The 26,734-nt window shown below is 46.9% G+C and overlaps 1 protein-coding gene across 3 annotated transcripts in view; it reads left to right on the plus strand.

The window, feature by feature from the left end:
• Positions 1 to 26,734, plus strand: part of NEDD4L (NEDD4 like E3 ubiquitin protein ligase) — a 298,669-nt gene that overhangs the window by 137,868 nt on the left and 134,067 nt on the right. For 2 of the 3 annotated variants that reach the window (XM_054583731.1, XM_054583732.1), the window contains exon 3: positions 26,627 to 26,708. In XM_054583731.1, coding sequence (XP_054439706.1) covers positions 26,627 to 26,708 — 82 coding nt within the window. Of the gene's footprint in view, positions 1 to 2,559; positions 2,796 to 26,626; positions 26,709 to 26,734 lie in introns of those variants that run through there. The other variant, XM_054583733.1, reaches the window with a different exon arrangement.

Raw genomic sequence — 26,734 nt, forward strand, 5'->3', positions numbered from 1 at the left:
ATATGTGTTTGGTTGTCATACCTGAGGAGAGCTACTTTCTAGAGGGTAGAGGCCAAGGACCTTGTTAAACATCCTACACTACGCAGAACAGCCCTTCCTCCCTGCCCCCAACCAAAAACGGGCTGCCCCCCAATGTCAGTAGAGCCCAGGTTAACAAAGCCTGTTTTAGACCTTCTCTCAGACCTTGGCCGTACGCCATCAGTTATCCAGTGTCTGCGCTCTTGTCTCCTGTCACTATAGCTGCTTTGTGGAATGGTCCTTCTTTTTGGCGACAGTAGATCTGAGAGGTTTCAGGGTGTCCTCAGTTAATAGCGCAGTGGGAACAGGGGTAGTGGCACCATGTTGGGACTGAGAGTTTGTGTTGAACCTACTTGAGCATCTGTTCCTAGATCGAGCTTCGGCCGGGTCCGAATTTCCTCTGGAGAGAGGGACTTAAACCAAGGCTTTGACTCTTCTGCCATTGTTAACATTTCTTAACTCAGTGCTAAGATTGTTGTCAACTATGCTCGGTTGCATTTTAGTGGAGTTTGGGCAGAAGCTGATTTCCATGAGTTGGGGAGAAAGACACTTCATATGAAAGTGGATATGCACCACTTGGTCAGTAAGTTTGATTGTTGATGGTGGTAGCAAATTGTAGTTGGAAAGGTCAAGTGTGGGCTTTTTTTCTCCTTCCAGAATAAGGTTTTTCTGTGCATTTTTCAAGGCAGAACAGTGGACGTTCTGGTCGGGGGGCGGGGGGCGGTGAAATAATGAAATGTTCGGCTGTGGGAAGATGATTACTAATCAGAAATGTGAATTCTGTCTTTATTTTTTATATTAATACTTGGAATGAAATGATCACTTAATTAGCATACTGGTTTGGTAGAGCAACCATGACAAAGCGTCACAGATTGAGTGGCTTAAAAATCAGAAATTTATTTCCTCGCATTCTGGAGGCTAGAATTCGAGATGGAAGTGTCCGCTGCGTCAACATCTCCTGAGGCCTCTCTCCTTGGTTTGCACGGGGCTGTCCACTACGCCTGCCTCTGTCTACGGCCACTTTAGTGGCCTCATTTTAACTCGGTTATCTCTTTAAAACCCTCATCTCCAAATAAAGCCACATTCTGAAATACTGGGGGTTAGGGCTTCAACATAAGACTTTTGGGGGACACAATTCAGCCCCCAGCAGTTGGGTAATATTTGATGTGAAGTCTAGGTGTGTTGTATCTTTAAGAGACGAGGCAAATTATTAAATTGCTTATTCAACCTGTTCAGGTTTAGTTTCTTATAGTGGATTGTGGTTCTTATTTTTTTAACCTCTAGCCAATGTGTAAATGTGAAACAGCTTAATTTATGGTTTTAGATAGTAGTCAAAGAAGATGCAGTTTCTGCTCCTAAATTTAGATTATTCCGCACTTGTGTGTCCTTGCCTGCTGACCGATAAAAACTTGAGGTATTTGTGTTCGGGGAGTTCTACTGAAAGTGGTTGGGACGGCCAACCTGGGAGGAACTGTCTGTGAGGGTGCATTTGGGAACGACAGGGTTTCTAGCAGTAACCTGGTGCCAGCTCCCTCCACGGAGACGTCGGCGAGCCTCCCAGCCACCAGAGGGCACTGGCTCCCCAAGTGATGTTTGTCATCCCAGGACCTCCAGGAATCCCAGCCCATTGTCCTGCTCGTGGGAACTTGAAAGTCTAGTTTAGAGTTTCTCAGCTGACGTGCCAGGAACACTTACTGAGTCAGGCCGCCGACTTGGAGTTCATGTGGAAAGTGAGCTTCCTGCCGAAAGTGGGCACACTTCCCGTTTCAGCCCCACCTGCTGGGGGTGTACCCTGGGGCTTGACTCACTTCAGGCAAGATCAGAGAGGCGCAGGCTAGTGCTGGTCACGAGCCAGAGAAGGAGCACCCATTTTACTTGGCCCTGGGGGCTCAGTAGAATCCAGGGGGGTCAGTTCCGTAAGCCGTACCCCTTCAACGGGGCGCAGGGCCCTCGATCAATGCCTGAAGACACCCACATCTGAAAATGACTTGCACCCCAGAGGTGGTGGGTGGGTAGGGTGATGCTGTCCCTCGTGTGACACTGAATCCCCCACCCACTCAGTTCTCAGTTTGGCGGTGTGGGCAGTGCCCTAGCTGTCTCTGTCAGCCTTTTTCCCTCTTCAAGGCTTTAAGCTCCTCCAGGGCCGGCAGGCTGTGTTGGCCAGCCCGCCTGGCTGGGGTCCCGCAGGCGCAGGCAGGGACAGGAGGGAAGCCGGTCCCGTGAAGGGTGAAGGTCGGACCTGCGTCCTGTCTGCCCAGAAACCTCCATGCACCTTAAACAAGCAAACAGCCCAGCCCTGAGGGACAGTTACTTACAAAACTGTGTGCGCTCTGGTGATTGCCTGTCCTGTTAGGTACGTCCGCCATTTATCTTTGTACCCATTGAGAGCTGTCACTTAGCGAAGCAGTGCTGCAGGTGACAATGTTACTGCAGGTGTGGCCGTTTCAGCTCCGCGCCGAGCTGGGTGGGGTTATTTAACCTTATGGTAGGGGCGGGGCTTGACTCAACGTTTTCCACCAAGGAGCCTTTCTTTCTGGCTGTCACTGAAGTGAATCATCAGTATAAACAGCCAGCCAGGTGCGTTCCTCCTCAGTTGTGTTAAAGCTTGCTAGTGGGTCACCAGAGGTGTGCGGGCAGCCGTAGCGCACCGGAAAGGCGAAGGCAGGCCGGGAGCCCGAGGGGCGCTTTCCAGCGGTGCCGGCGTGACGCCGGCCCCATCTGATGCTTTCCAGCAGGAGAGGTGGCTTGTTTTCTGTGAGCCTTGAGGACAACTATGGGTAAGAACAAAGACACCACTGTATGTCTATTATATGAAGGCATGGAGTGGGAGTTTGGCATAGTACTGTTTTTATATCAGTGGCATTATTCTAGCCCATACCAAGATTTTTCTTTATAAGTGGCTTCTTTTTGGTGTTCAGGGTGTTGTAATTGGTCAGTTTTGCTCTCCTTATGTAAAGACAGGATGACAGCAAAGAATCAGACTTGAAAAGAACACTCATCTGAACTCTCCTGCTTTCTCTGCTCTTTGCTTCTTATCTCTGTCTGGACTGTGTAGAAACATGTATACTTTTTATTCAGAAACAGAATGGACAGTGGATACTTTTGTTTTCTTTTTGAAATCATGGAAAATGTAGACCACTTGAGTTCCGGGAATTTTCTTCTCTGATTTAGGAATCACGGGTTTGGGAGGAAGCAATTGTGTTTTTCTTCCTGTTCTGTTTTGGGTCTCTCTTTTTTTAAAAAAAAAATATTTCTTTCCTTTTAACCCTTTTAGAACAGGTTTTATTTATTTATTTTTAGAGAGAGAGGAAGGGAAGGAGAAAGAAAGGGAGACATTAATAGGTTGCCTCACACCCACCCCCAACTGGTGACCTGGCCCGCAACTCAGGCAAGTGCCTTCACGGGGAATCAAACTGGTGACCTTTCGCTTCACAGGCCAGCACTCAATCCACTGAGCCACACCAGCCAGGTCTGGGTCTCTCTTTTCTCTTGAATATTTCCATCTAAGAAACTTCACTAAAGAAGACAGAGGCACCAAATTTACTTGGCCTCAAATGAATTAACATCTGAGGGTGTGAAGTTGTTTGCTTGAACCACAGTTTATGGTTTGTATCTGAATTTTTGGTTGGTAGGTATAGAAATCTTTCTTCCTCTTAGTATTTGGCTTACATGACTTACCCTAAATGGATTTGTTATTGTTGTTGTTAGTCTGAGAGAACAAAACTTAAAGATCAGAACACAGTCAACTGAATTTTTCCTTTGGGTTTTGTTATCATTTTCCCACCCTCATTACTCATACATACGAATACACTATATGATTAACATGTGATTTTTCTGTTTTTTTTACTGTCTCATCTGATGTTGATTCATAAACTGTTAGTGCACTGTATTAGTTGCAAAAGCCTAAAACAAACTGGAGCGCAGGCCACACCTTTATACTAATTGGCGAGGTTACTATCAAAAAAGCATTCCTGATGTTAAATGTGGTTTAAGATTGATGGAATCTAAGGCAATAAAAATGTATCAACAGCCCATGGAGTAGCAAAGCCTATAGTCAAATGGGAGTTGTTCTTTAGTAAGATACTTTATTGCACATTGAGAAGGATATTGTTTACATGTGTTTGAGTTCGAGTATGCCAATCAAACAAAGAAAAGGAAACAAGTAACTAAACTAAAAGTGGGCCCTGGCCAGGTCGCTCATTTGGTTAGAGCATTGTACAGATACACCAAGGTTGCAGGTTCATTCCCCAGTCAGGGCACATAGAAGAGTCAACCAATGAACTCACAAATAAGTAGAACAACAAATTAATGTTTCTATCTATCTCTCTCTCTCAAATCAATCAAGCAATAAAAAAATAAACCTATAAGAGAGAATTTAAAGAACTTAAGTAGTATTGCCTTTTTAAAAAATGTCTATGTGAGGAGGACAACATGAATTTTAATTTGCATGGGAATTTGAGTATGATGGTGAACTCGAGGAGGGATCAACAGAAATGCCTTCTATTTAATTAGATAGGGAAAAAGAAGGAAATGATTCTCATAGATTTTTTTTTTTAATTAAAAGAAGGTTTTGTTTTATTATTTCTTTTTGTGGCAAGTTATGTACTGTAACTAAATGGTGTATCTAAAACAACACATTTAGGACATTTCTTGTTCCTGTAGAATGTAATGGAAAGATATAAGATGAAGGCAGGAATACAATGGTAGGAATTTGCTAGTTGGGGAGTATAAACATTTTATTCTAAGGTGGTTTGTTTGGAGGGTGTGGAGATGGTAGGGAGCCTCTATACTTGTACAACGTCTTTGAGGCAGTTAATAAAACAGATTTTTGTGCTTAAGACAACTGTTTGGAGGCAGGAGAGTAGTTTTGATTTTTTTATACTTCATTCTAGGCAGTGTTTACTCCATCATTCTGTACTTCTTTAGGGCACTTCCAAATCTGTTTTCGGGTGAAGTCATTTACATACCATTTCTTTCCCCTTAGCAGAAGTCTGCTCTTCCCCACGCTTTGTCGCCTTGGCCGTTTGGGAGCATCCCGACGTAATGTCCTAGCACTGTGGAGGAGTCCCCATCCTCTGGGCTAGCTTGAAGCAAGCCCGCATCTCTCAGCTTGGACTCCAGAGGTTCTGGAGTCCACTCACCTTCAGGGTGAGGGCAGAAGCACGTGTTCTCAGGTGTTTGTAAAATCTGTCTCAGCTGCACTGTCAACTGGCTTAAAATTCCACAGAGGGCCGCCTGGCACACCTTCACCTGTGGGAACTGTCAGTGGTGTCTCCACGTTGGTCCTGGTTTTCTTGGGATCCGGGAGGCAGGCGCGCACACAGGTGGGCAGCCTCTCCGTGCGGTCCTGCCTGCTTGCCAGGACTTGCGGGGCGGGCCTGGGTGAGAGCCCCAGCCCTCCCGAAATCAAAGGGGGCTTTGTTTCTGACTCATCGAAAGGCCTGAGGTCTAGATGTTGCAGGAAATCCCCCCTGCCCTGCCATTGTCGCCAAAGCTGGATCAGCCAAAATAATCACGAGATCTTGAACGATGACTGGTACTCTCTGAGCTGAGATGTGTGAGCTATTTAGTAATCTAAAAAGTACCGTATTTTGCTGTGTATAATGCACACCTACGATTTTGGCCCAAACTTTCAGAAAACAAATCTTTGTTTTAGTTTTTTAATTCAGTTTTTTACTCATATTTAGATACTTGTTTTTTATATTATAAAGGAACTTCAGCGTTTGTTTTTGAACATATTATGGTATGAGAAATTTTATGTAACAAATAATTACAAAATACAAGGACAAGTACAAGGTGTTTTAGGCACTACCCATGTATAATGTGCACCCTTCTTTTTCCCCTCAAAAAAGTGGGCAAGAGAAGTGCACATTATACACGGTAGAATACGGTAGTTACTGGAAGAAAGGTTAAAATACCAGCTCCTGATTGACATCATCCCTGAAAACAAAGGGTTGATTTTCTTCTTTAGAGTAAGGAATTTTCCGTGGAAATTTTTGGAACCTCACGTGAGACGTGTGATATATCATCACCTCCCAGAGGCAGTTAACAGCATGACTTCAGACTAAGTGGAAACGCAGAACCGAAAGATTCAAGAGGGGTAAATGGAGTTCAACAGAATCCATAAAACAACGCCATCTCAGTGACGTAAGTGGCGGTGCTCACCTCAGGCTGACGCATCGGCCGCTGCCCGCTGCCCGTGAGAGGGTCACATGTGGTTGCCAGCCACCTCTGACTCAGGCCAGTGACTGTAAACCCTGTCAGGGAGGACCGTTGGGGTGTGCTTTTTTTTTTTTTTTTTTAAGATTTTATTTATTTATTTTTAGACAGAAGTGAAAGGAGAAAGGAAACCATCGATGTGAGAGAGAAATATTGATCAGTTGTCTCTCATCTGCACCCCCACCAGGGACCAAACCCACCCCCCAAGCATGTGCCCTGACCAGAGCAAAACCCGTGACCTTTCGCTTTGCGGGACGATGCTCGACCAGCCGAGCTGCACCGGTCAGGCCTGGTCTTGTACTTGTGAGCAGAGGTCATGTGGATTCGTGGGGCTGTGATCATCAGGAGCTTTAGCCAGTGCAGGGGTTTGAACCTTCAGCTCCATTAACAGGGTCAGCGCGTTTATTTTGTCCAAAGTCTGCCATGCTAAGTAGACAAGCTTGAGACTCAAAGAAGTCTCTGGTTTCGCTGAAGCAAATGGTGTGGCAGGCTTCAAGGCATTTTAGGTTTTAAGGCATTTAAAGCATTGTTGAGGGTTTCAGGGGCATGATTATATGTAGACTCATCAGTGAGGGATCTGTCTGAAAGATTTGTTCTTTTTGGGTACTCTCCTGTCTGGTGTTACATTCATGTGACAATTTCAAAACATTGACAAGGCAATTTAAGTCACTTGTAATGCCTTGTTTATTACTTTAAAATAATTTGTCATCATCTTATCCTTTTAGTCCATTAATTACCAAATATTCATTAAATATCTTTGTGCTAGACACTGAGGGGTATTTCTTTTTCCTTTAAGCTTGGCAGTTTTCATTAAGCTAAAATTCTTTGATGTTTGACTGTTCCTTTCCTTACCTTATTCTTTTTTCATTTGACTGATTAATTTTAAATATATACTTCAACAGCTCTTAAGCACTGGGCTGAGTGAGGATGGCAATCAAAGACAATTAAGAATTGATTTATAAGACTAATCAGACTGGGAAAATGTGTCCCCTAATTTTGTTAACGGGTTTTAAAAAATTAACGTTCCCCTCAAGTCTTTGTTCTTTAATGGGAGGCCACACACTAAGGGTCAAGTGGTTTCCCTCGTGTGCGTGTGCACAAGTGGAGCTTTGGTTTTGAGGAAAGTGAAGATCGTAACAGCTAGCAAGAGTATGTAAGCCAAAAGGCAGGCATGGCCGGAGAAGGGAGAGCAAGCAAGAGAGGAGGAAGTGAGGGCCCCCATTCCGTCCCCTGCACAGGTAACCCTGCATCACCCTTCTGTGGGGTTTACCATTAAAATTTGATATGGAGCGTGAGGCAGCCCAGGAGGCTTTGATGACAGAGGCAGCCTCTTCGTGTGGCAATAGTGACTGGCCTGGGGATAGGACCGCACCCCCCAGCAGTGAGTGCAGCTGCGTACTCGTTGACTGCCCAGCCCCTGCCGCTGCCCGCCCTCTGCCCCCCGCCCCGCCCCCGCCCTTCACCGCTGGGCAGGGAGGGCCCCAGGCTCTCCACCCGCATAATCCTAGGTATGACCCATCTCATAATTAAATTTCCCTTTTATTGTGTATGTGCACATCTATATTTTTCTTTCCTTTTTTTTTTTCCTTAAGGGCAGGGTGGAAGTATGGGCAGGGAACAAAATAAAAAGCAATTTGTGCGCTTCTAAACTGAGAGTGCACCAGTTAGAGCCTAAGGGACCTCCCCACCTTGCGGTGAAGCTCATGTATTCAGCAGCGTTGCCCTGAGCGCCGCATGGGGCTCCTCGGGAGGCAGGTGCTAGGAAGGCCAGGGGGCTCCGGGGAGGCCGAGAGCCCCTCAGCGCCTGGCCAGTGGCTGCGCAGCCCTCTGCCGCCCCTGCCTCCCCACCGACAGTGACCGAGTGAGCAGGCACTGTCCTTGCGGGAGTGTGAGGGGCTGTAAAGGAGTGAGCGTCAGGAGACAGGAAGAACGGGTGCGTAGGTGGGCAAGCTTCTTTCCCTCCTGCATGGCAGCCCCTAATGTCTTCCAGGATGCGGATGCCCATTTTTGCTTTGCGTGGAAGTTGTGGCCGACACTAGGGTAGTGGTTAGAAAACGTGCTTTAAAGTATTCTTTGTAACATCCTTCCCATAGAAATGTATAAATTACTGTACATAGAAGGGTAAGTGGTCATTGATCTTAGAGCAAAATGAAATGATATATCCTGGAAAACAATATATTCACTCATCAAACATGTTTAAGTATCATCTTATCTAGATAATATCGGGGACTACGAACACCCCCTCTGGAGTGGCTCTGCGTGAATGAGTCATTCTGCCCTGTAAGAGGCATGGCAGGCGAGGGAGAGAAGCGGTGGAATGTGTGCCGCTGACAGAACGCAAGCTTCGTCATGTGCCCAATGGGGTTGTGTTAGGTTACGTGACCTCCAGTATTTGACCTCTCATTTGTCTTTTTTTTTTTTCAAGTCAAGGTTTATCATAGCAACCTATGGGATCCAAGCTTGTAAATTGTTACTGTTTTGAAACTATAAGATAAATATTGGGATGGGGGGGGTGAATATGAACACATGTAAACAAGGCATTTCTGAGATGTGCTCCCTATGTACTTCAGACCTCCTTAACCCAGCATCCCTGAGGAGGTGATGTGTTCGGCGTCTGCCAGGTCACCATGACCGAGGGTTTCTAGGGGCAGGGGAAGCCCTGGTCGGTTGTGGTTTAACGTCACTCCCCAGGACAGCAGCAGCTCACCAGGTGCTGAAGTAAAGAGTATGGAGATCCCTGCTGTTGGATGAGGTTAGCTGATAGAGATGGTGACATCTGATAATTTCCAGGTGCGGGGGCGGGGGGGGGGCAGAACCAGCAAACACATGTGGGTATGGCTTGCCGCATGCGCAGTGCCTGCCCTCAATTACGTTGCTGTCTTGCTCAAAGCATCTGTAAAAGAAGAAACAGAATCCTGTCTTTTCAAATGTGCAGCTGTTATATTCTTGGGAGGGATCTTTCCCCCAATTAATGGTGTCCCATTTCCTTCAAGTTGTTCAAAATCACTGTTTCAGAAAGGTCCCCAGACCAACCTATTAAAAGTGCACCTAGCACCTCTGTTCACCTCCCAACATCAGTCATCTTTGCCAGCGGTGTTTTGTTTTGGGTTTTTTCCTGTTTAGTTTGTCATGTTCTAACCCTCTGTACTACTTGATTCTGTGTTGCTGACTGCCTGTCTCCCTTTGCTACAGTGTCAATTCTACAAGGGTCGGGAGTTTTCCGTGTTCCCTTCCCTGTTGCCTCTCAGGTGCCCAAACCAGTGCCTGAGACGTCGTAGGTGCTCGGTGAATATTAGCTGCACGAAGCAGCAGGAGAGGAAACCAGACACCCGAGCCCCGGAGGCCCTGTGGTGGCGCCTCCGTGTGGTCTTCGCAGCCCTGCCTTGGCCCAGTGGAGGCTGGGGTTTCTTCTGAGCTGTCAGTACTTGGCAGGGAGTTGCTGTAGGTCGCCTCGCCATACCTTTGTGCATTAGTAGGAAGGAGTTGACTGGGTGGCTGTCACCACTTTGAGATGATTGTCAGTGCCAGCCTTCCTTCTGAGGTCCTTTTTCTGAGATTGGAGTTGAGCCCCTGGCTTCTGTCACACAGAGAGCTCTGTCCCCAGGGAAAGAACTGTGGGGGGCTCCCTGCAGGCCGGCCCATGGCCTGGCGCGCACATGACCCGTTGTGGGTTTCCCTGCCTCGTTGCCGCTCTGGTTTTCAGCAGTCAACACGCTGCAGGGTTGCGTCCTCTGTGGTCTGACTGAGCCCTAATCCTTGATTAATTGCTGCCTGTTCCAATGCCCTCAGAGCAGATTATCCTTGACTTTCTGCGGCTGCTCCAATGCTATTGGTTTTCTTTGTTTCTTTGTCTTGAAGTGAGAAAAATAACCAAGAAATCACAAGTGAGGTGGTTTTATTTCCATCCGACCCACTCCTGGATTAGCACTGCTGTACTTTAAAAGATGAGAGCTGGCCGTCGCTCAGCTTGCCTGTCCCGTGGTGGGGGGAGCGGTCCCTTCCAGGATCGGTCTGCTGCGGAGACGGACCCCAGCCACCACCCCATGTGCCTGGCCTGCCCTTACGCCATCACGATACCCTGCCAAGCAGTTACTTGTTGCAGACTTATTGTGTGAGTGGAATATCATATACACAAATTACCACGACACGGCTCTGTTGGCAAGAACCTTCCAGATCAATAGCAGAAATGGACACCAAAGTAAACAATCAGTGACTGACAGACGGCTGCCAACAGGAGTGGGGACTGCGGGGTTGGGAAGTCTCCTCAGAGACAGCCGAGTTGGCCCTGCCGGTCTTGTGCAGGCACGGTGGGGGCAGGGCATTTCCAGTAGAGGAGAAAGCATGGTGTGCTCAGAGAACTGAAAGTCCCCCTTGGCTAAATGTGGAAGGCACGTGGGAGGTGACATTGGAGGGGCAGGCAGGGGCCAGAGCCAGGCAGACTGTATGTCACAATAACGGGCACTTGATCTTTGAGGTCGCAAGAGCCAGTTCGGAGCGGGTGATTCCCACGTGTTCGGTGTGGGTGATGGGGTTAATACCTGGCCACATTAGCAAGGTGTGGAATAGAGGATGTTGGCGCTGGCAGCAGAATTGCCCGTGAGGTGCCTAGTCACTGAGGTCAGGGTGTCCAGAAGTTCTTTAATGTGTCTGCCTGGTGCCTAAGCCTGAGGCCCTCGAGATCATAGACTATAGAATATACGGAGTATAAATCAAATGGACAGTTAATGAGTGGGCTCTGGCTGCAGTGCGTTGTGGTCCCCTCACACGCCATTTCTTGCACTTAGATCGTGTGTGTCCGAGTCGAATTTACGTTCAGCTGTAAGGAGGCATGCTGCAGGCAGGCGCGCCGTCTGGACATTCATTGCTGAGGCCACGGGCTGCTTTTCAGTGTAGTTGCTGAATGTTACTCCTGCAGACTGGGGCCCTGCACTTGCCTGTTCACCTTGCCTGAGGTCACCTAAAACCCTTACCCCACTAATGACCCAGTGGGGGCGGGGGGGAGACCTTGTCTCACTTTGTGGTCCCACCTGCTGCATCCACAAGTGGCATGTTTTTGTGGCACGTAACTGTGATTGCTGTTTAACAGGATCTCAGTCCACGTCAGCTGCATGGAATATTGAGGTTAATTGCAACGAGTGTTTTTCTTAATCATCTACTTGCAGGAAGGGCTGTTTGGTGTGTGAAAATTCACATCTACATGGAGGCTTATGCACCTTTATTTTGAAAGGAGGCCTTTTTACAGTTGAGGAAAAAATCAGCAGCACACTACAAAAGCATGGAAAATAACACTGAGAACTCACGCAGTAGGAACTAAAATTGATAATGGTACATAATAAGCTAGTGATCCACTTATTGTTATGAATCTCCTTTCCAGTTTACAAGTGATTATCCACAGCCTAATCAAGTTTCCGAGATTAATTGTTATGTTATTTTCTTCTTAAGTTCATCCTCAAATATTAGTATTTCTCGTGCCCTTTTGATTTGAATATTAAGTGTCTCACACAGGAGTATGTCAGTTCCATAGGGCTGACATAAGAGGTTTGCCTTCAGTTAATCAAAAGTAGCCCATGATGTTTTTGGTATCAGGTAATATTATTGCTGAGATGGGGTTCACTGTGAAACCCCCCAATTTTGTTTTCTTTGACTATATTTGGTCTTATACCTCAGGATACTCTTGGAAATGAACCTACGGATCGCACATGGTGGAAAGACCAGGAAAGTGAAGCAAGTTTAAGAAAGTGCAATGAATGTGGAATGCACATTCTGTATCTAGTTGATCTTTATCAGGTAGGCGGTAGACTGAGAATCCTATATTTTGATAAATTGGGCAAGACAACGTTTCCAAACGTTTGGCCCTGGGGAGAAGCTGCCCTATCACAGGGAGGGGTAGGAAGTCCAGAAGGGTTGACTGGGGCCTTACTGTCTACAGGGTTCTGTGGAAAGAGCAGACGAGGAACTCGCAGCTGGTTTAAGAGAATTAAGATCTACACACTCGAAAAAAAGGGCAAATAGTGCGGAAAGACACATGACTCAGGAGTGGTGTCAACAGTCGTGCCTGTGGGAAAGCAGAGTGTGGAGAGGCTGGTTATTGCGGGTGGTTCGCTCCGGGCGGAGGAGGAGGACGCGCCGGCTGCCTGGAGCCTAGAAGGAGCTGGGATTACCCTGGGCACGGGAGGAGAAAACAAGGAATCGCCCCTAAGAGAGGATGCAGCAGGGGTAAGTGGGCTGAAAACTTTGAAGGTCTTAGGCTGGCGTATGTGGGAACCAAACAGATGCAGCTCTTACTGATTGACAAGTGGTTTAATGGGATTCTGCACTTCTTGCCTCATAGAAATTCTTAAGCGCAGAGCAGCAGTGAAGCAGGGAGCTAGCTATCTGAGTTCTGTTTAAGGGTCACAGAGAGCTGACCACCACAGTTCTTATGGCAAAGGTGCATTTTATTTTATGGAATCCCCTTTCTCGTCATCGATCCCGTGTGCTCTCACCCTGTGATGAATACGTCCTTCCTCAGGGTGCAGGGGACAAAGAGAAACACATGTGTCCATGAAGTAGCATCACCTATGAGCACAAGCCTTATCGCTCAAACACACACAGCTCGATGAGGTGGGGCGTGGTGTGAGTAGGAATGATGCCTGCTAATAAATAGAACCTGCTTTCCACTGGCTTTAGAGTCCCTTCGATATCCTTCAGGGAGGATTTGAAAAAATCTGAACACAAGGGAATGCCTCCAATGTGCATCCAGCTTTGGAGATGTGATTGGACTTCATTTCTTCTATAAACACTCTTTCTTTTTGACGCTTACGGGGCTAGGAAATGCAGCTGCCACGTAGAACTTATCTGCCTGACTGGGGAGAAAATTTGTGCCCCGCGATGCTCATCACCTCCCCCGCGTGGGGGTGGGTCATTGTCCCTTTTCTATTGATTCTGGGTTTTTCTCTCTCTGAGGCATAACTGTTTTTCCCTCTTTTAAATGTCAATTTAAAAAAAAAAAGCCTTATGATTCTATAGAACAGAATTCAGCCTACGGGAAGGTCAAGTGTCTGGGGGTTTGTTTGCATGTGTAGTAATAGCCTTGAAGATAAAACATGAAAAAAATTATTTTGCGAGTTACCTTCTGGAGAGATGAGAGGACGCTTGGTTTCCCTGAGGAATTCTAGGATTTCGAAGGCAGTGCTTCGTGTTTCTGAGGGCAGCCGGCCTGTGGCCCGCGGGGGGCCTGGGGAGCACACGTATTTTACGTGTTGTTGTGCAACTTAGAATGAGTCCATCATCTCTTACTTCCAGTGTGAAAATGCAAATACCCTGGAAACTGAAAGTGTTTTTGTAGGTTTGCAGGAAATTTCCTTGATAGCAAAGCCTGGCCTGACGGGCCCTGAGAGTAGTTCCGGTTCTGTGTGGACCGCGTCATGGGTACACACATTGCAGCACACATTATTAACATTGGAAAACGGGGCTGCCACACGCAGTCCCCTCCTGGGGGTGTTACACAATAATCGAAATAGAATCAGCGTTCTGAAAGGAAGACTGCCCGAGCCCTGTAGCACATTCGGCCCCAGGGTTTCGGATAAGGGCTGGCTTTATGCCAGGGTGTGTTTCCGCGGTGCACTCAAGTACCATGGGCCGGGGCCTTAAAAACGCGGAAATGTGTCGTCTCACGGCTCTGGAGGCTGCAAGTCTGAAATGAAGGTGTCTACCAGGCCCTGCTCAGAGGGCTCTGGGGAAAACACCTCTCTTGCATCTTCTCTCTTCTCACGTCCTTAGCAGCCCTTGGCTTGTAGGGACATCTATCCAGTTCTGTGGCCCTTTCTCCCTCCTGGTTCACCCCAGCTTCCCATGCGCATGTCTGTCTGTGTGTCCAAACTTCCCCTCATATGAGGATGCAGCCACATTGGATGGGGGCCCACCCTCATGACCTCATTTTAACTCGTTTACCTCTGTGATCGGTTGCATTCTGAGATACGAGGGGCTATATCTTTTGGAGGGAAAGATCTAGCCCACATCGCAGGAGCTGTTCAAGATGCGCTGCTCTGCTTTCTCTCTGTGTCCAGGGCAGCGCCGCGTCTGCGGCCTGCACTTTGCGGCTCTCCTGCCCTGGCAGCTGCACCGCTGAATGGCTGTCACCCTTCAGACTTCAGAAGCGGTCATGTGTCATGTGGATGTGAACCCCATGTGAGGGAGGAGTCCCTTTTCCTTAAAGAATCTTGCCTGTAAGAAGACAGATTCTTGATGTGAGAGCTGGACTGGGCTTGGGGTTGGCTCCTGAGGTACCTCGGGCACTGCTGTCATTCCCGCCCCTGAGAAGTCTCGAAGGTTCCAACGCATGTCAAAGAAAAGGTTGTACAGAAAGTGCTCAGTGCAGTTCTTGGCATGTAGTAAACACTGTGGGGCAGGGAGGCCGATATTTCTGTGTGCACAGGAAATACCCCGCAGTACTGTCCTCCCATTCCCTCTCCTCCGCCACGTCCCCTGTTGGCCCTCCAAAATTTGTCCCTGTGGAGCCCACACTCAGCATAGCTGTGTCACCCTCTGCTAGACCTTTGTCCCTGAGCACCCAGCGCTCGGGGGCCTCAGCAGGGTCCATCTGTGCAATGTGGGGGACACTGATTCCCTCCGTGAGCCATCTTTAGTCCTCGCATCCCGGAGCGGGCAGTGCGGCCAAGGTGATGCGTGAGCTGTGCTCCGGGAACCGACGGCTCCTCCAGAGTTCATTCAACACACCTTCTTCTCCCTGTTCCATCCATAAGGGCTGAACTCCCTGAGTAGTTCCTGCCTTAGAATTTGCCCTCTTTCCTAGTTCAGCCCAAGTCCGTGTGGATTCCACTTTGGCATCAAGTTCAAAGTCCCTCTGCCTGACCAGCGGTATTCCTTTTCAATCACAAGGGCGCGGGTGGGACTGGCCAGGAATGGACTTGGTGAGAGGAGAGCGCTGATTTGAGGAATCTCTTCCCGCACTTGGCGATCTCGGCGCCCTTCTGCGTCAGTGCACCTGCTTTTTAGGCAATTGAGAAGGTATCTTTGAATTTCGGTCCTGTGACATTCGCGTTGGCTTGACTTTTTGAACCCTGAGGGGCGTGGCTAGGTGAGCAGGCGGTCAGCATCATCAGGGTCAGGCCAGAGCAGAGCAGCTGGTCGAGGCGACTGCGTCTCAGAGTCCCCCCTTGCCTTGTTTCCTTGAGAGCTGAATTCCTGACGGGCCCTTATTATTACAGGCTCCTTGTAATATTACTCTAACTAGACAATAGTGTTTTCTTAAATTGGCAAGAACCAACTTGCCTTTACTCTCTTCCCCTTACCCCCTTGAAATAAACAAGTGGGACTGACAGGTGAGTTAGAGTTACAGGTAGGCCTTGTAGTTGCCCTTGCTGTGACCCCAGGGATCATGGGTAGCATCGAGTGACTCCAGGAAGCACAGAAGGCGAGGCAAAGCCCTTGGCATCCAGTAGAGATGAAGCTGCACCCCGTGCCCCAGGAGTGATTGGATAGTGGTGGGCGGAAATGCTGAGTTGCATGAGCTCATTGTGCTGGATCCTGGAAAAACAGAAGAAAAGACGGAGTCTCAGTGGTTCCCAAAGGGCGGTTCCCAGATGAACAAATTCTTACAAAGGCAGAGGATCAGCTCCTGCCTCAGATCTGAATGGGAAGCTCTGGGGTTGGGGCCCAGCAGTCTGTGTAGTAACCTGGTCCTCCAGGTCACTGTGGCACCACCCACAGTCCGAGAACCTCTGCCCTAGAAATTCCCAAGGTGCAGGCCTGCGGTCCTCGCCCTGGCCGTGGTGGTGGTTCCATGTGGAACTAACGTATCTGCACCTGCTCCAGAGTCCTCTTCTTAGGCACACACAACAGAAGGGGCATGTATAGCTATATTCTAGATTGTTCTAGTTAATCATTACCATCAGAGTGTAGGCACAGCCAAGAGAGAGCACGCGTGAAGCCCTCGGTAGGTATTGGGGAAAGGTGAGGAGTAGTCTGTTCTAAGGAGGGGCCGGCCATCCTAAGGCAGGATCAGGGCACGGGTGGGGAGTACTAGACTGTCCGCAGTCAGCTCAGCAACTTCGTGATCCTTCACAGGGCTAGCATTCTCTGTGACACCAGAGTTCCTCTGTGACACCAGAGTTCCTCTGTGGGGATTTCGCATCTGCCCAGCCTAGAGTGCCTTCTCGGGCCTGGGGAGCTAAGAGATTGAGCAAATATTCTTTCTGCTTCTGCTAGAGTATAAAATATTGCTTAAATAATAGAGTCGACCTGTCTGATTTTCAAAGAACTTCTCTGGGGGGTCATTTAGCAATTAGGTCCCGCCATCGTTTGGGATCCAAAGGACTTGTAAGACTCAAACCTCTGGTCAACCAGCCCAGGATTCCCTTGTCAGCAGAGACCAGAAAGAAAATACTGGGAGAGAAGATGGCTCCGTCCGCGGATGCTTAAATGGGAGAGCCATATACATTGCACTCTAACTTGATAGCCATTTATGCATCTGTTGTTAACACATGTGCCCTGTCATAAGTACAAGGTTTCTGCCTGTACTGCTCTTAGAATTCCTGTCCATTTTACTTCTTTGGAGATCTAGAAGTTTATTACCCTTTGTGTGAAACAATGTACGGAAAATTTACCAGCTGATGGTACTTCTGTAAGCAGGAATATATTCTTTGGGGCATTTGATAAGTGAACATATAAGTATCTTAGAGATACGTTGCTCCCTACAAGTATGACCCCAGGGTGGGACCACCAGGGGACCAGCCGTCGATGGCAAGGGGCAAGGACATTTGCTCCCGACTAGGGAGCTCAAGACTTGAGTGACTGGGAAGGCTTTAGGTTAAGGGTAAGCCACTCTTTGCTCCAAACAAAATTATAACTGAAGTGTCCAAAAGTATTTTTCAGCAGCTTTATAGAATATGCCTGAACTGTAATGTTCAATGCCTCTTCTGCCGGCTTAGGACCAACATAAGGGTGCATTTGTGTGTAAATGGACTGTTACTTTGTTGTATTTTTTGAAAGATCATATGTATTTATGACTGAGTATTGCCAGTATTTGTGACAAATGATTTATTTTAAAGTATACTTCATGCCTTCTAGTACATCTCAAAGGCTGGAATGTATATGCATATTCTTTCATGAATCTTCAATAGTCATCCATTTAAGGCAACTTTCTGGATAGAAAAAAAATATTTGAAGCCCTTTTGGATTTGTTATTGAAGTGTAGCCCTGAAATTACAGGGTTCAGTGAGCGACTGAAGAGTGCATTATAGCTGAAGCATATGTGTAACTACTACTTTTGTAAATTTTTTCATAAATTTTTCATAAATTTTTGCATTTATACAAGCAGTACTTGTTCAACAGTAGACAATTTAGAAAAAAACTGCATACAAGAAAATAAACAATTTATCAACTTATCTGGAAAGAACTATTAACTTCAGCTGTTTTTCTTAATTACTTTCATATATATAGAATTAGTCACATATTTAGATCTTGCTTGTTCCTTAATGTTATACCATGATTATTTTTCCCACTTAAAAATATTCTTTGGACACAAGATTTTAATGTTTTGTGATATTCTAGCCCATGATTAGACCATGATTAATATATTATTCACTTCTCTGTTAGTCTAGATGGTTGCTTCTTTTTCTTATCTATGATGCTGTAATGAGCATCTCTTGTAGGTAAATATTTGCCTGCATCTCTCTGATTATTTCTTTGGGATTAATTCTTAGAAATAGATGTGTTGATCAAAGGCATCAACACTTAGGATGTTTTTATACTTCCTGCGATATCATTTTCCAGAAAACTTGTAATGATTTCTTTAAAGTAGTAGGGTATTAAAATGATGGCCTCTCTTTAGAAAGTGTCTTTGATAATGTTAGTTGAAAACTTCAGTTTCAATATGATTACATATATACATATATTTTATTTCTTTCCTCACTATCTAGGTAATTTTTTCCCCTTAATTTGTGTTTTGTGTTATTTCTTTATCAGTAATTTATGTAACACTGACTATAATAGTAAAAATGGAGCCCTGGCTGAGTGGTTCAGTTGGTTGGAACATCATCCTGTACACAGAAAAGGTTGCGGTTTCAACCCTCGATCAGGGCATATATTCAGATGGCGGGTTCGATTCCTCAGTCGGGGTGGGTATGGGAGGCAACCAATCGGTGTCTCTGTCTGTCTGTCTCTCCCCCTCTCTCTCCCCCTCCTTTCTCTCCCCCTCCTCTCTCTCCCCACCCTTTCCTCTTTTCCCTTCCTCTCACTCTAAAATCAATAAACATATCCTTGGGTGAGGATTTTTTTTTTAAAAAAGTAAAAGTGGAAAAGAATGAGGAAACCTACAAAACAGGTTTTCCAATGAAACGTTCTGGGTTAGTGAAGTCTCAGTGTGCAAACACATCAGGTAGTCAAAACACATTTGATCTCTGCCATGTGACATGCAGTGTCAGCCCTCTGCCCTTTGCTAATAGGGCGCCAAGACCTGGGACCTGTACAGGCTGTCCCAGCAGGATACTGAGCAATGTTATTTTACAGGGAAGAATTGCCGCTTCCTCCCAGTTTTGGCTGCGGTGCCCCCGCAGGTGGAAAACATGGCTGAAGATGAAGACCTTTCTTATTGTCCTTTGCTATCCAGGTGTCCGGGAAGGGCACTGTAGGGCCGGTGGTCAAGGCGGTGTCGTTCCAGCTTGGCTGCTGTCTGAACGTGATCCCCCATGAACGCTTTGCCCAGTGGAGGCAAATGTGCTTTCCTCCCCCTTCTCCTCACTGCCTGCCCCCTTTAAAATATGTGGATCTCAGCAACGACTGTTTAATATGATAAAAATGAGCGAAAGATCGTTGTTTGTTACGGGCCATGTCAGTGACTCAGATGGAGAGGGTCAGACATCACCCCGTTAAGGATGCATCAGTGCCGACTGTCCTTGTTCAGTGTGTCCCCCAAGGGTGAGCAGCGGGCAGGTCCAGAAGGTCTTGCTTAATGGTGATGGAGGTGGAATGAAAACCCTTTGTGAAGTCTTCAAAGCTAGCGGAGATCAGTGTGGCGCAGCAGCCCTGGAATCTCTCCTGGAGATAACAGGGGAGCCCTGACTGGCGTGGCTCAGTGGGTTGGACGTCATCCCAGAAACCTGAAGGGCAACCAGTTCAATTCCCATTCAGGGCACGTGCATGAGTTGTAGACCAGGGGACCTGGGGACATGTCAGGGACAAGCGATTGAGGTTTCTCTCTCCTATTGATGTTTTTCACCCTCTCTCCCTCCCTTCTCTTCTCTCTAAAAATAAATAAATAAAGTCTTTGAGATGGCTGGAAAAGAGTTTCAGAGAGAGGAAGCAGAATCTTCAGCTCTGGGTTCCATGTTGAGAATAATTACAAAGCTCTCTTCTCTTTTTTTGTGTTTTTGCAAAATCAAGATGCGTTTTTGACCAAGGTCTTTTGGTGACTTCTCATGAGAGAGCAGATACTTCTGGCTTTTTATTTTGAGCATTTTTGGCATGTTAGACTCTCTAAGATTTCATTCCAGGTAACAGGACCTGTCTTCTAGCCATTGAGTTCATGCAGTTTCTGGTGTGGCTCATGTGTCCAAGATCGGGTGGTGTCACCCTCCTATTTTTTCCCTCTCAGAAGTAAGTCTGTGTGCAGAGGAGGTGCCTTGTTTGTGAGTGAACGGCTTGAATCTCCCGGGTATTCTTTTCTCTGGACATGACAGACTCGGTGAAAACTACGGAGGAACCTAAGATCATTCAGGAAACGTTTTGTGGTTTCTACCCCCAACCTGGACAAAGAACTTTGGAGGCCAATTCTAACTTTGAGACTTCGAGTTTAAATCACAGGAAATCATTAGGATTCTCTGGCGACAGAGAGTTAGCGTTTGAAAGGCATCATCAGGGACCCGGAGTGAAAGCCTGCAGAGCCCCAAGTGTGATGGCCTCATTTGTCTAGAGGGCTCTGCAGGAGGTCTTGACTTACATAAGCAAGGCCATAAGCAGGGCCTTGGAATTCATGGACTCAGAACGGTACAGGCTGCTTTGTCTGTTGTGCATCCTGCTCTCTCAGGGGTGATGTTGCTGGTCCTTTACGGGGCACCAGTTACCATTTTATAGCTTGAGACGGTACCCAGTTATCCCGGCCCAAGAGCTGGAGGTTGGCGTGGGCCCAGCCTCTCCTCCTAAGCTGCTCCTCATGCTCATCAGCCACCCTCTCTTTGGAGCACACCTTTGGGCGTGCTCCGGTCTGTCTTCTTGATCCTCCCCCACCTCCGCTGAAACCCTCCCCACACTGGGCAGGAGTCTGCCCGCTGGTCTTGCAGCCCACTGCTTCGTTGCCTGGCAGCGGGTCTGCCCATGAGTCTTCCCTGTGACAGCAGCCCTGTGATGCTGCTGCTGGCTGCAGTGGCGGTGGCGGTGGCGGCAGTGGCGGCAGTGGCTCACGTTTACTGAGTGCTCACTCTATGTCAGACACTGTTGCAATTTTAACCTTCCTTCCAGCCTCTTTGTAAAGGACGTACTGCTGTTACCCCATGGCATGCATGACAGATGGTGAGACTTGGGCCCAGAGCGGCCACGCGAGGTTTCCAGAGGCATGCAGCTACCACGGGGGAGCCAGGACGGGGCCCCAGGGCAGTGACCCGCTCTTTAATTGCGTACAAGTTCCTTGCAGTTTGAGCCGGGGCTCCCTCCCCTGCTACCTTTTGTCCCCAAGTCCTCCATCCGGCTCCTGGGCCTTCGCCTGTGCTCCTCCCTCTGGGAAACTCTCACTCTGTTCTGGGCCCTCCCGCCCTGTCTCAGAGACGCCTCTCTGGAGAGGGGGCCCAGGTGGACCACTGCATGGAAATCACCTGGAAGTCTTGGTCCGTGAAGAGCCCCGGGTCTCAGCCCCAGAGACTGTGCTGGAGCAGGCCTGGGGTGGGGCCGGGTGCCTGAGGACAGGTGCCCCAGATGTGCGGGGGGTCAGCAGCCGCAGCAGCGCTGTGTTTCGGGGCACGTTCTTGGCTCACAGCCACAATCATTGCTTTCCTTTCTGTGCCCCGTCCGCATGGGGGACAGGGACTGTGTCTTTTCTTCCCCACACTTGTCTCCTTGCCTGGAATATGGTGGGCACTCAGTAAATAGGATGTTACTTGAATCCTAATAAGTTTGTTGTCTTCTTTTAAAGACTGGAAAGAAAGAATGTGATGCCTATATAGCTTTACTATGCAGAGAAAGTAAAAAAGTTTGCAAAATAGGAACTTCTCATCTAATCCACAAAGCACTGAGCTTCTTAGAGAGTAATGTTACTGCTGGCCCTGAATTGTACTGAACACCAGCCACTAGGACTGTGCAGCTAAGTTGCCAAGAGTGACCTTTGCTGTAGATAAGATTCCTGGTTTCTACATCCCCACCCAGAGTCCCCAGGGGGCTTCTGCACAGATTTGAGTAACGAGGAGGCAGGGAAACTTAGTGCCCTGTGGCTGGCAGCACCCAGTGTGCACTGTGAGGTGTTTATGTCCAATCAAATCAGCAATCGCTGTGCAAGTAGGGGCTCAGAAGAAGAAACCAGAGACCCTCAAAAGTCTTGCAAAAGAAAAGCGAATAGAATCCCAATTACTACGGCTGTCTCCTGTAGGACGCATGTGCTGTCTGCTTGGTGCCGAGCTGGGCGCTAGTGTTAACACATCACTTTCTCCGATCCTCACCGTAACCCTCTGAGTCAGTTCCATTTCATTCGTATACAACCTGAAGTTAAGAGTGATCACGTGGCTGTCTGAAGGTCACTTAGAGGTTAGTGAGGCTTCCCAGTGGAAGGGTCAAGGGCGCCAATGCAGAAGTGCCAGCGGAGAAGAGATACATGGTCTTCTTGCCTGCTTTCCTCCACACCCCGCCTGTTTTGTTTCATTATAAAAGTATAAAAAGTATAAAATGTATTAATGATGAACAACAACAACAAAATCTTACAACAGTGTAAAAGGAAGTAACATGAAAACCTGCTACCTATCCCTACGCCCTGTGTTGCCTGCTCTAGTAGTAATTGCTGATGAGCTACTTGTGTGTTCTCCCTAAACTTTCTGAGGCTTTAGGAGGGGGGAGGTAATCGGAAACAACCGCTGTCTCCCGGACTCAGGTGACCTTCTGCAGCAAAGGTAGGGAATGGGTTGAGGATCTGCGAGGTACAGCTTCAGGGGCCAGAGGGTTCTTCCAGGACTTCCGTCTTTCTCAGAGGGCTCGTGTGGAGTCCTGTGAAGTCTCTGGGAGCTGAATTCTTCCTTTTACCAGTCCTGCAGAGCACCATGTTCAGGAACGAAGGCCATTGGGTTAAAACCACACGCAAGCATTGGAAAAGAAGCTGGTGGTGAGGTTTGTCCTCCCTTAGGCTTGGCGCGCACATGCACACACACACACCCCCTCCCCCAATCCACCCACACCCCACCCCTCTTCCTTTTTGTTTTGGTTGCTTAGATGATATATTTTGACACCTAGTAGCTGCACGGGTTAGAAGCCAGTGAGTGACATGTGCAGGGAAATATCAGCCCAGTGACGGTCAAGAGCAGTCTCAGAGACTCAAAACTGGCCTCTCCCTTCATGTCCTCTTGGTAGAGGGTGCGATCTTATTCCATCTTGCTGCTCCATCTTTAGGAAACTCCATGTTTACCTAGGATGGCCGGGGCTCTCGTTCTTACGAATAATGAGAAACAAGTTTGAATTGTTCTGAGACACAGAGTATTCTAACTAAAATAGACCATCCAGTCTAGTGGCTCTACAACTTTTTTTTTTTAAGTTCTAAAACTCTGTCCAATAATTATTTCACATAGAAGCCCAATATATAAAACAGATTACGGTGGAATAGTAGACTGAGGCTATCCTGATACAGTTACACAGGACGAAGGCTCTGTAGTTCCAAAACCACTGATTTAGTGCAACCCCTTTCTTTTGGAGATATGGAAATAAAGCTTCACCGTGCTAAAGTGACATGTCCAAGGTTACACAACTAGTTATTTGGAATATTGAGAAGATAAAATCTCAAGGTATGGCCTTGCACAGTGGGCACTTAGCTTGGGCATCTTGTTCTTCCTCCTACCGCAGCAAAGGTAGAAATTGCATCATAATAGCATTCCCATCCAAAATGTTTTCCAACATGGCAGAATTATAGAAACTCCTGCCCCTAGACATTCCTTCCCTCCAGCTCTCTTGGTGGTCAGTGGTAGCGTCTGCAGCGAGGCCGTGGAGCGTGCCCTCAGGAAGCCGGACTCTGGACCAAGCGTCCCTGTATCCCTCCCTTCCCATCTCCCCTACTTACTGATTAACCTTGGGCAAGCAGCCTTATATCTGTCTCATTTTCTCATCTGAAAAATATGCCAGCTTCGTAAGCTTGCAGTGTGGATCAAATGAGACATGTATGGGAGTACTGCGCATATAACAGACGAGGGCTGGATGCCTCCCGGTGGCCGGGAGCTGGGCCTGCGGTAACGGCGGTGCCGCTGGTGGTGCCGCTGCCCGGTGTGCTGATAGCTGAGACAGCGTCAATTACTCTTCAGGCTGCCCTGGCACCTTCCTGCTTATGTTCTAGTTCCCGATGCCCTGACCCACGTCTCTGCCCTGTGCTCCAGCTCTCACCTTGCGGAAATGAGAAGATGCAGTCATCTTCACATGACTGGGCTAGGAAGGGCCATGCATAAATGTCCATGTATGATCAGCGTTGATTTCATTCTCTTTGGCCCACCCTTTCCCCAGCTCGCCGGCACTGGTGTGTGCTCCTAGCACAGTCCTTGGCCCGTAGCTGGTACTCAGTAAATATCTGTCGCTGAGAATGGTACTGCTGTACCATCAGAAAGGGCGGAGAGGCCTGAGACCAGCCTGGGCAGCTCCCACCAGCACCTCCCTTGAACTTACATCTTACTGCCCTTTAACCAGCCCATCAGTTACCCTGTGTTCCCGCCCCTTGGACTTGCATACCATTTTTCTCTCCTCAGCACCCACAGCTTGGCCTTTGCTTCTGTCTTCAAGCTGAATTCTCTTCCAGGAGTTTCTTGGTTGATCTTTCCTATAGACACCCTAGTCCCTACTCGTACCTGGACATACCCAGGCATGCCTTCCGCTTACAACTGGAACACATTGTCCCAGACTTAGAGAAGCCACTGTCAACCCCCAGTAGTTTACAGTAAGTGTGTGTCACTTACTGTAAACTATTTAGGGGATATAAACTGAGGTCAATGAATGATTCGTAGAAGAGCATGGATGTTCTATTAAAAGAACGCTCAGCTCTTTATTGCAGTTACCTAATGGGCAGCAGTCATGGTAGCCAAGGGCCAGGAAAACCGGAGACGGCAGAGTTGACGGAGTTCTCCGTGACGTGGGCTGGCGGGCGTGTCTGCCTGTGCGTGCACCTCTAAGGCATACTGGGAACCTATGCCTGAGATAACAGAGATATCAGGCCTGGTGCTTTTTTTAGCAATAGCTTGGTGGCTGGAAATAGAATATTAGTTTCTCTAGCTAAAAACATACCCTCTAAACACTCTCTAGATCACTGGTCTTTGATCTGGTTTCTGGATCTAGAGCATCATTATCGCTGGGAACTTGTCAGAAATGCAAATTCAAGGGTCCCACCCCAGACTGGCTGGATCTTTGGGGGTGCCTTTGGGATTGGGGTCCAGCAGCCTGCGTGTTAACTGCCCTCTCTCCCAGGCAGTTTTGCGCAAATATGAGAACCTCGGAGCAAATATGAGAACCTCGGTCCACGGACTCTGCGCCTGGACCGTGGCTCTGATTAGGAAAGGTGCTCTTGGGGCCTTTAAGCCTAGACTAGGTCCATCTCCTGGTTCATCTTTATTCTAATTAGGCTGAAGGTGGCCAGAAAAGGAGAAGGAGACGCCTCTGTTAAAGAAGCAGATGTTCTGTCCTGGCTGGAGTGACTCAGTGGATTGAGTGCCAGCCTGCAAACAAAGGGGTCGCTGGTTCGATTCCCAGTCAGGGCAGATACCTGGATTGCTGGCCAGGTCCCCAGTTGGGGGTGCATGAGAGGCAGCCACACACTGATGTTTCTCTCCCTCTCTTTCTCCCTCCCTTCCCCCTCTCTAAAAATAAATAAATATTTAAAATAAAGCAGATGTATGTTCTTTAATCAAGCGTTCTTCTAAACCAGAATGTTTAGAATATAACTGAGCAAATTCTACTGCTGTTTTGGTTTTTTGTTTTGTTTTTTTTTAAAGAGATGTGTTGTAGCTTACCCATAAGATGTATTTTATGGGTAATAAATACCACACTGAAGGCTCTCCCTATATATTTCTTTACACTGACTTTTGATTTCTGTTTTTTGTCTATTGAGTATAACCCTGTTACTGCCAAACTTTTAATTTTATCACACCTTTTCTCTTTCCTTAAAGGGTGGCATATTTATTGAAGTACCAAATAAAAATCAATATGGCCTTATTAAGCATTTAACAACATTGTTTGATCTTTAGAAATGTCCTGGAAGTTGCAAAATAAATGTTAATAGTCATGGTGTAGCCACTAAAGGATAATTCTCAAAGTGGGTAGAAATAAATTATCAGCTGTAGATAATTAGGTAAGTGAAAATTGGAGGACTGAATACATGGAAGCCCTTTCTATGGTCTTCAGGATGTCAGGTGTAAAATGGAAGAACTTGGATCCCAAATTTTTGCAAAGCGATAGTTTGGCTAGATTTGAGGTCTCCCAGGTTAACTCAACAATAACGAATGTGTGAGTCGATTTATCAAACTCTTAGTAGTTCACATTAAACAATCCTTTAATACACTTCTTGTTAAAAGATTTCAATTTCCCAAGGAAATAATAGGAACTTTGGGATTTGTAGTCAGGTAACCTGAAATTTAATATAGGCTTTACTTAAATCTATAAATTCAGGCAAATTTTCCTTGACTTCCTGGGCCTTAGTTTTTTTGTTTTTGAGTTGTTTTTTTGTTTGTTTTAATCCATAAGATGATAGTTGTTGGTTTAAATGAACAATATCTTTTACCTCCACTAAAAAATAACTTTTATATAAATAGTGGAAATCAATATAAATAAGACATGAACTAAAATTTTGAGCTACATTTTGCTAACCTGAACAAATTTTGTATGCTTTTAAATATTTTTTCTTGAAATCTTTTCACAGTATGATTGTTTAGGAAAAAACTACAGCAGGTTAACTATTTTGAATTACTCCGGAAGATTACCTTTAAAGTTAGTTGGACTATGAGTTTTCATGATATTTTCACTTCTAAATAGACATCATTGGTTCTCATTGATAGAAACTTCTCGGTATGTTTACTTAGGAGGTGTGTTGAAAACTGTTACTGCTTTGTGGAATTTACATAAACTGAATTATTAACTGATATTTGCATTTTCACTTAGGTTTTGGCTAATTTCTTTTTCTGTAATTTTTAAATGAAAAGTATAATCCTATTAAATCTGAAATATTTTCTTACAGTGATCCATATGTGAAACTTTCCTTGTACGTAGCGGATGAGAATAGAGAACTTGCTTTGGTACAGACAAAAACAATTAAAAAGGTAGGTGTCCATTCTAATTAAATTTC

Source organism: Pteronotus mesoamericanus, unplaced genomic scaffold (genome assembly GCF_021234165.1).
Source record: "Pteronotus mesoamericanus isolate MK-2021 breed Mesoamerican mustached bat unplaced genomic scaffold, CSHL_Meso_final contig_74, whole genome shotgun sequence".
NCBI classification, from domain to species: Eukaryota; Metazoa; Chordata; class Mammalia; order Chiroptera; family Mormoopidae; genus Pteronotus; species Pteronotus mesoamericanus.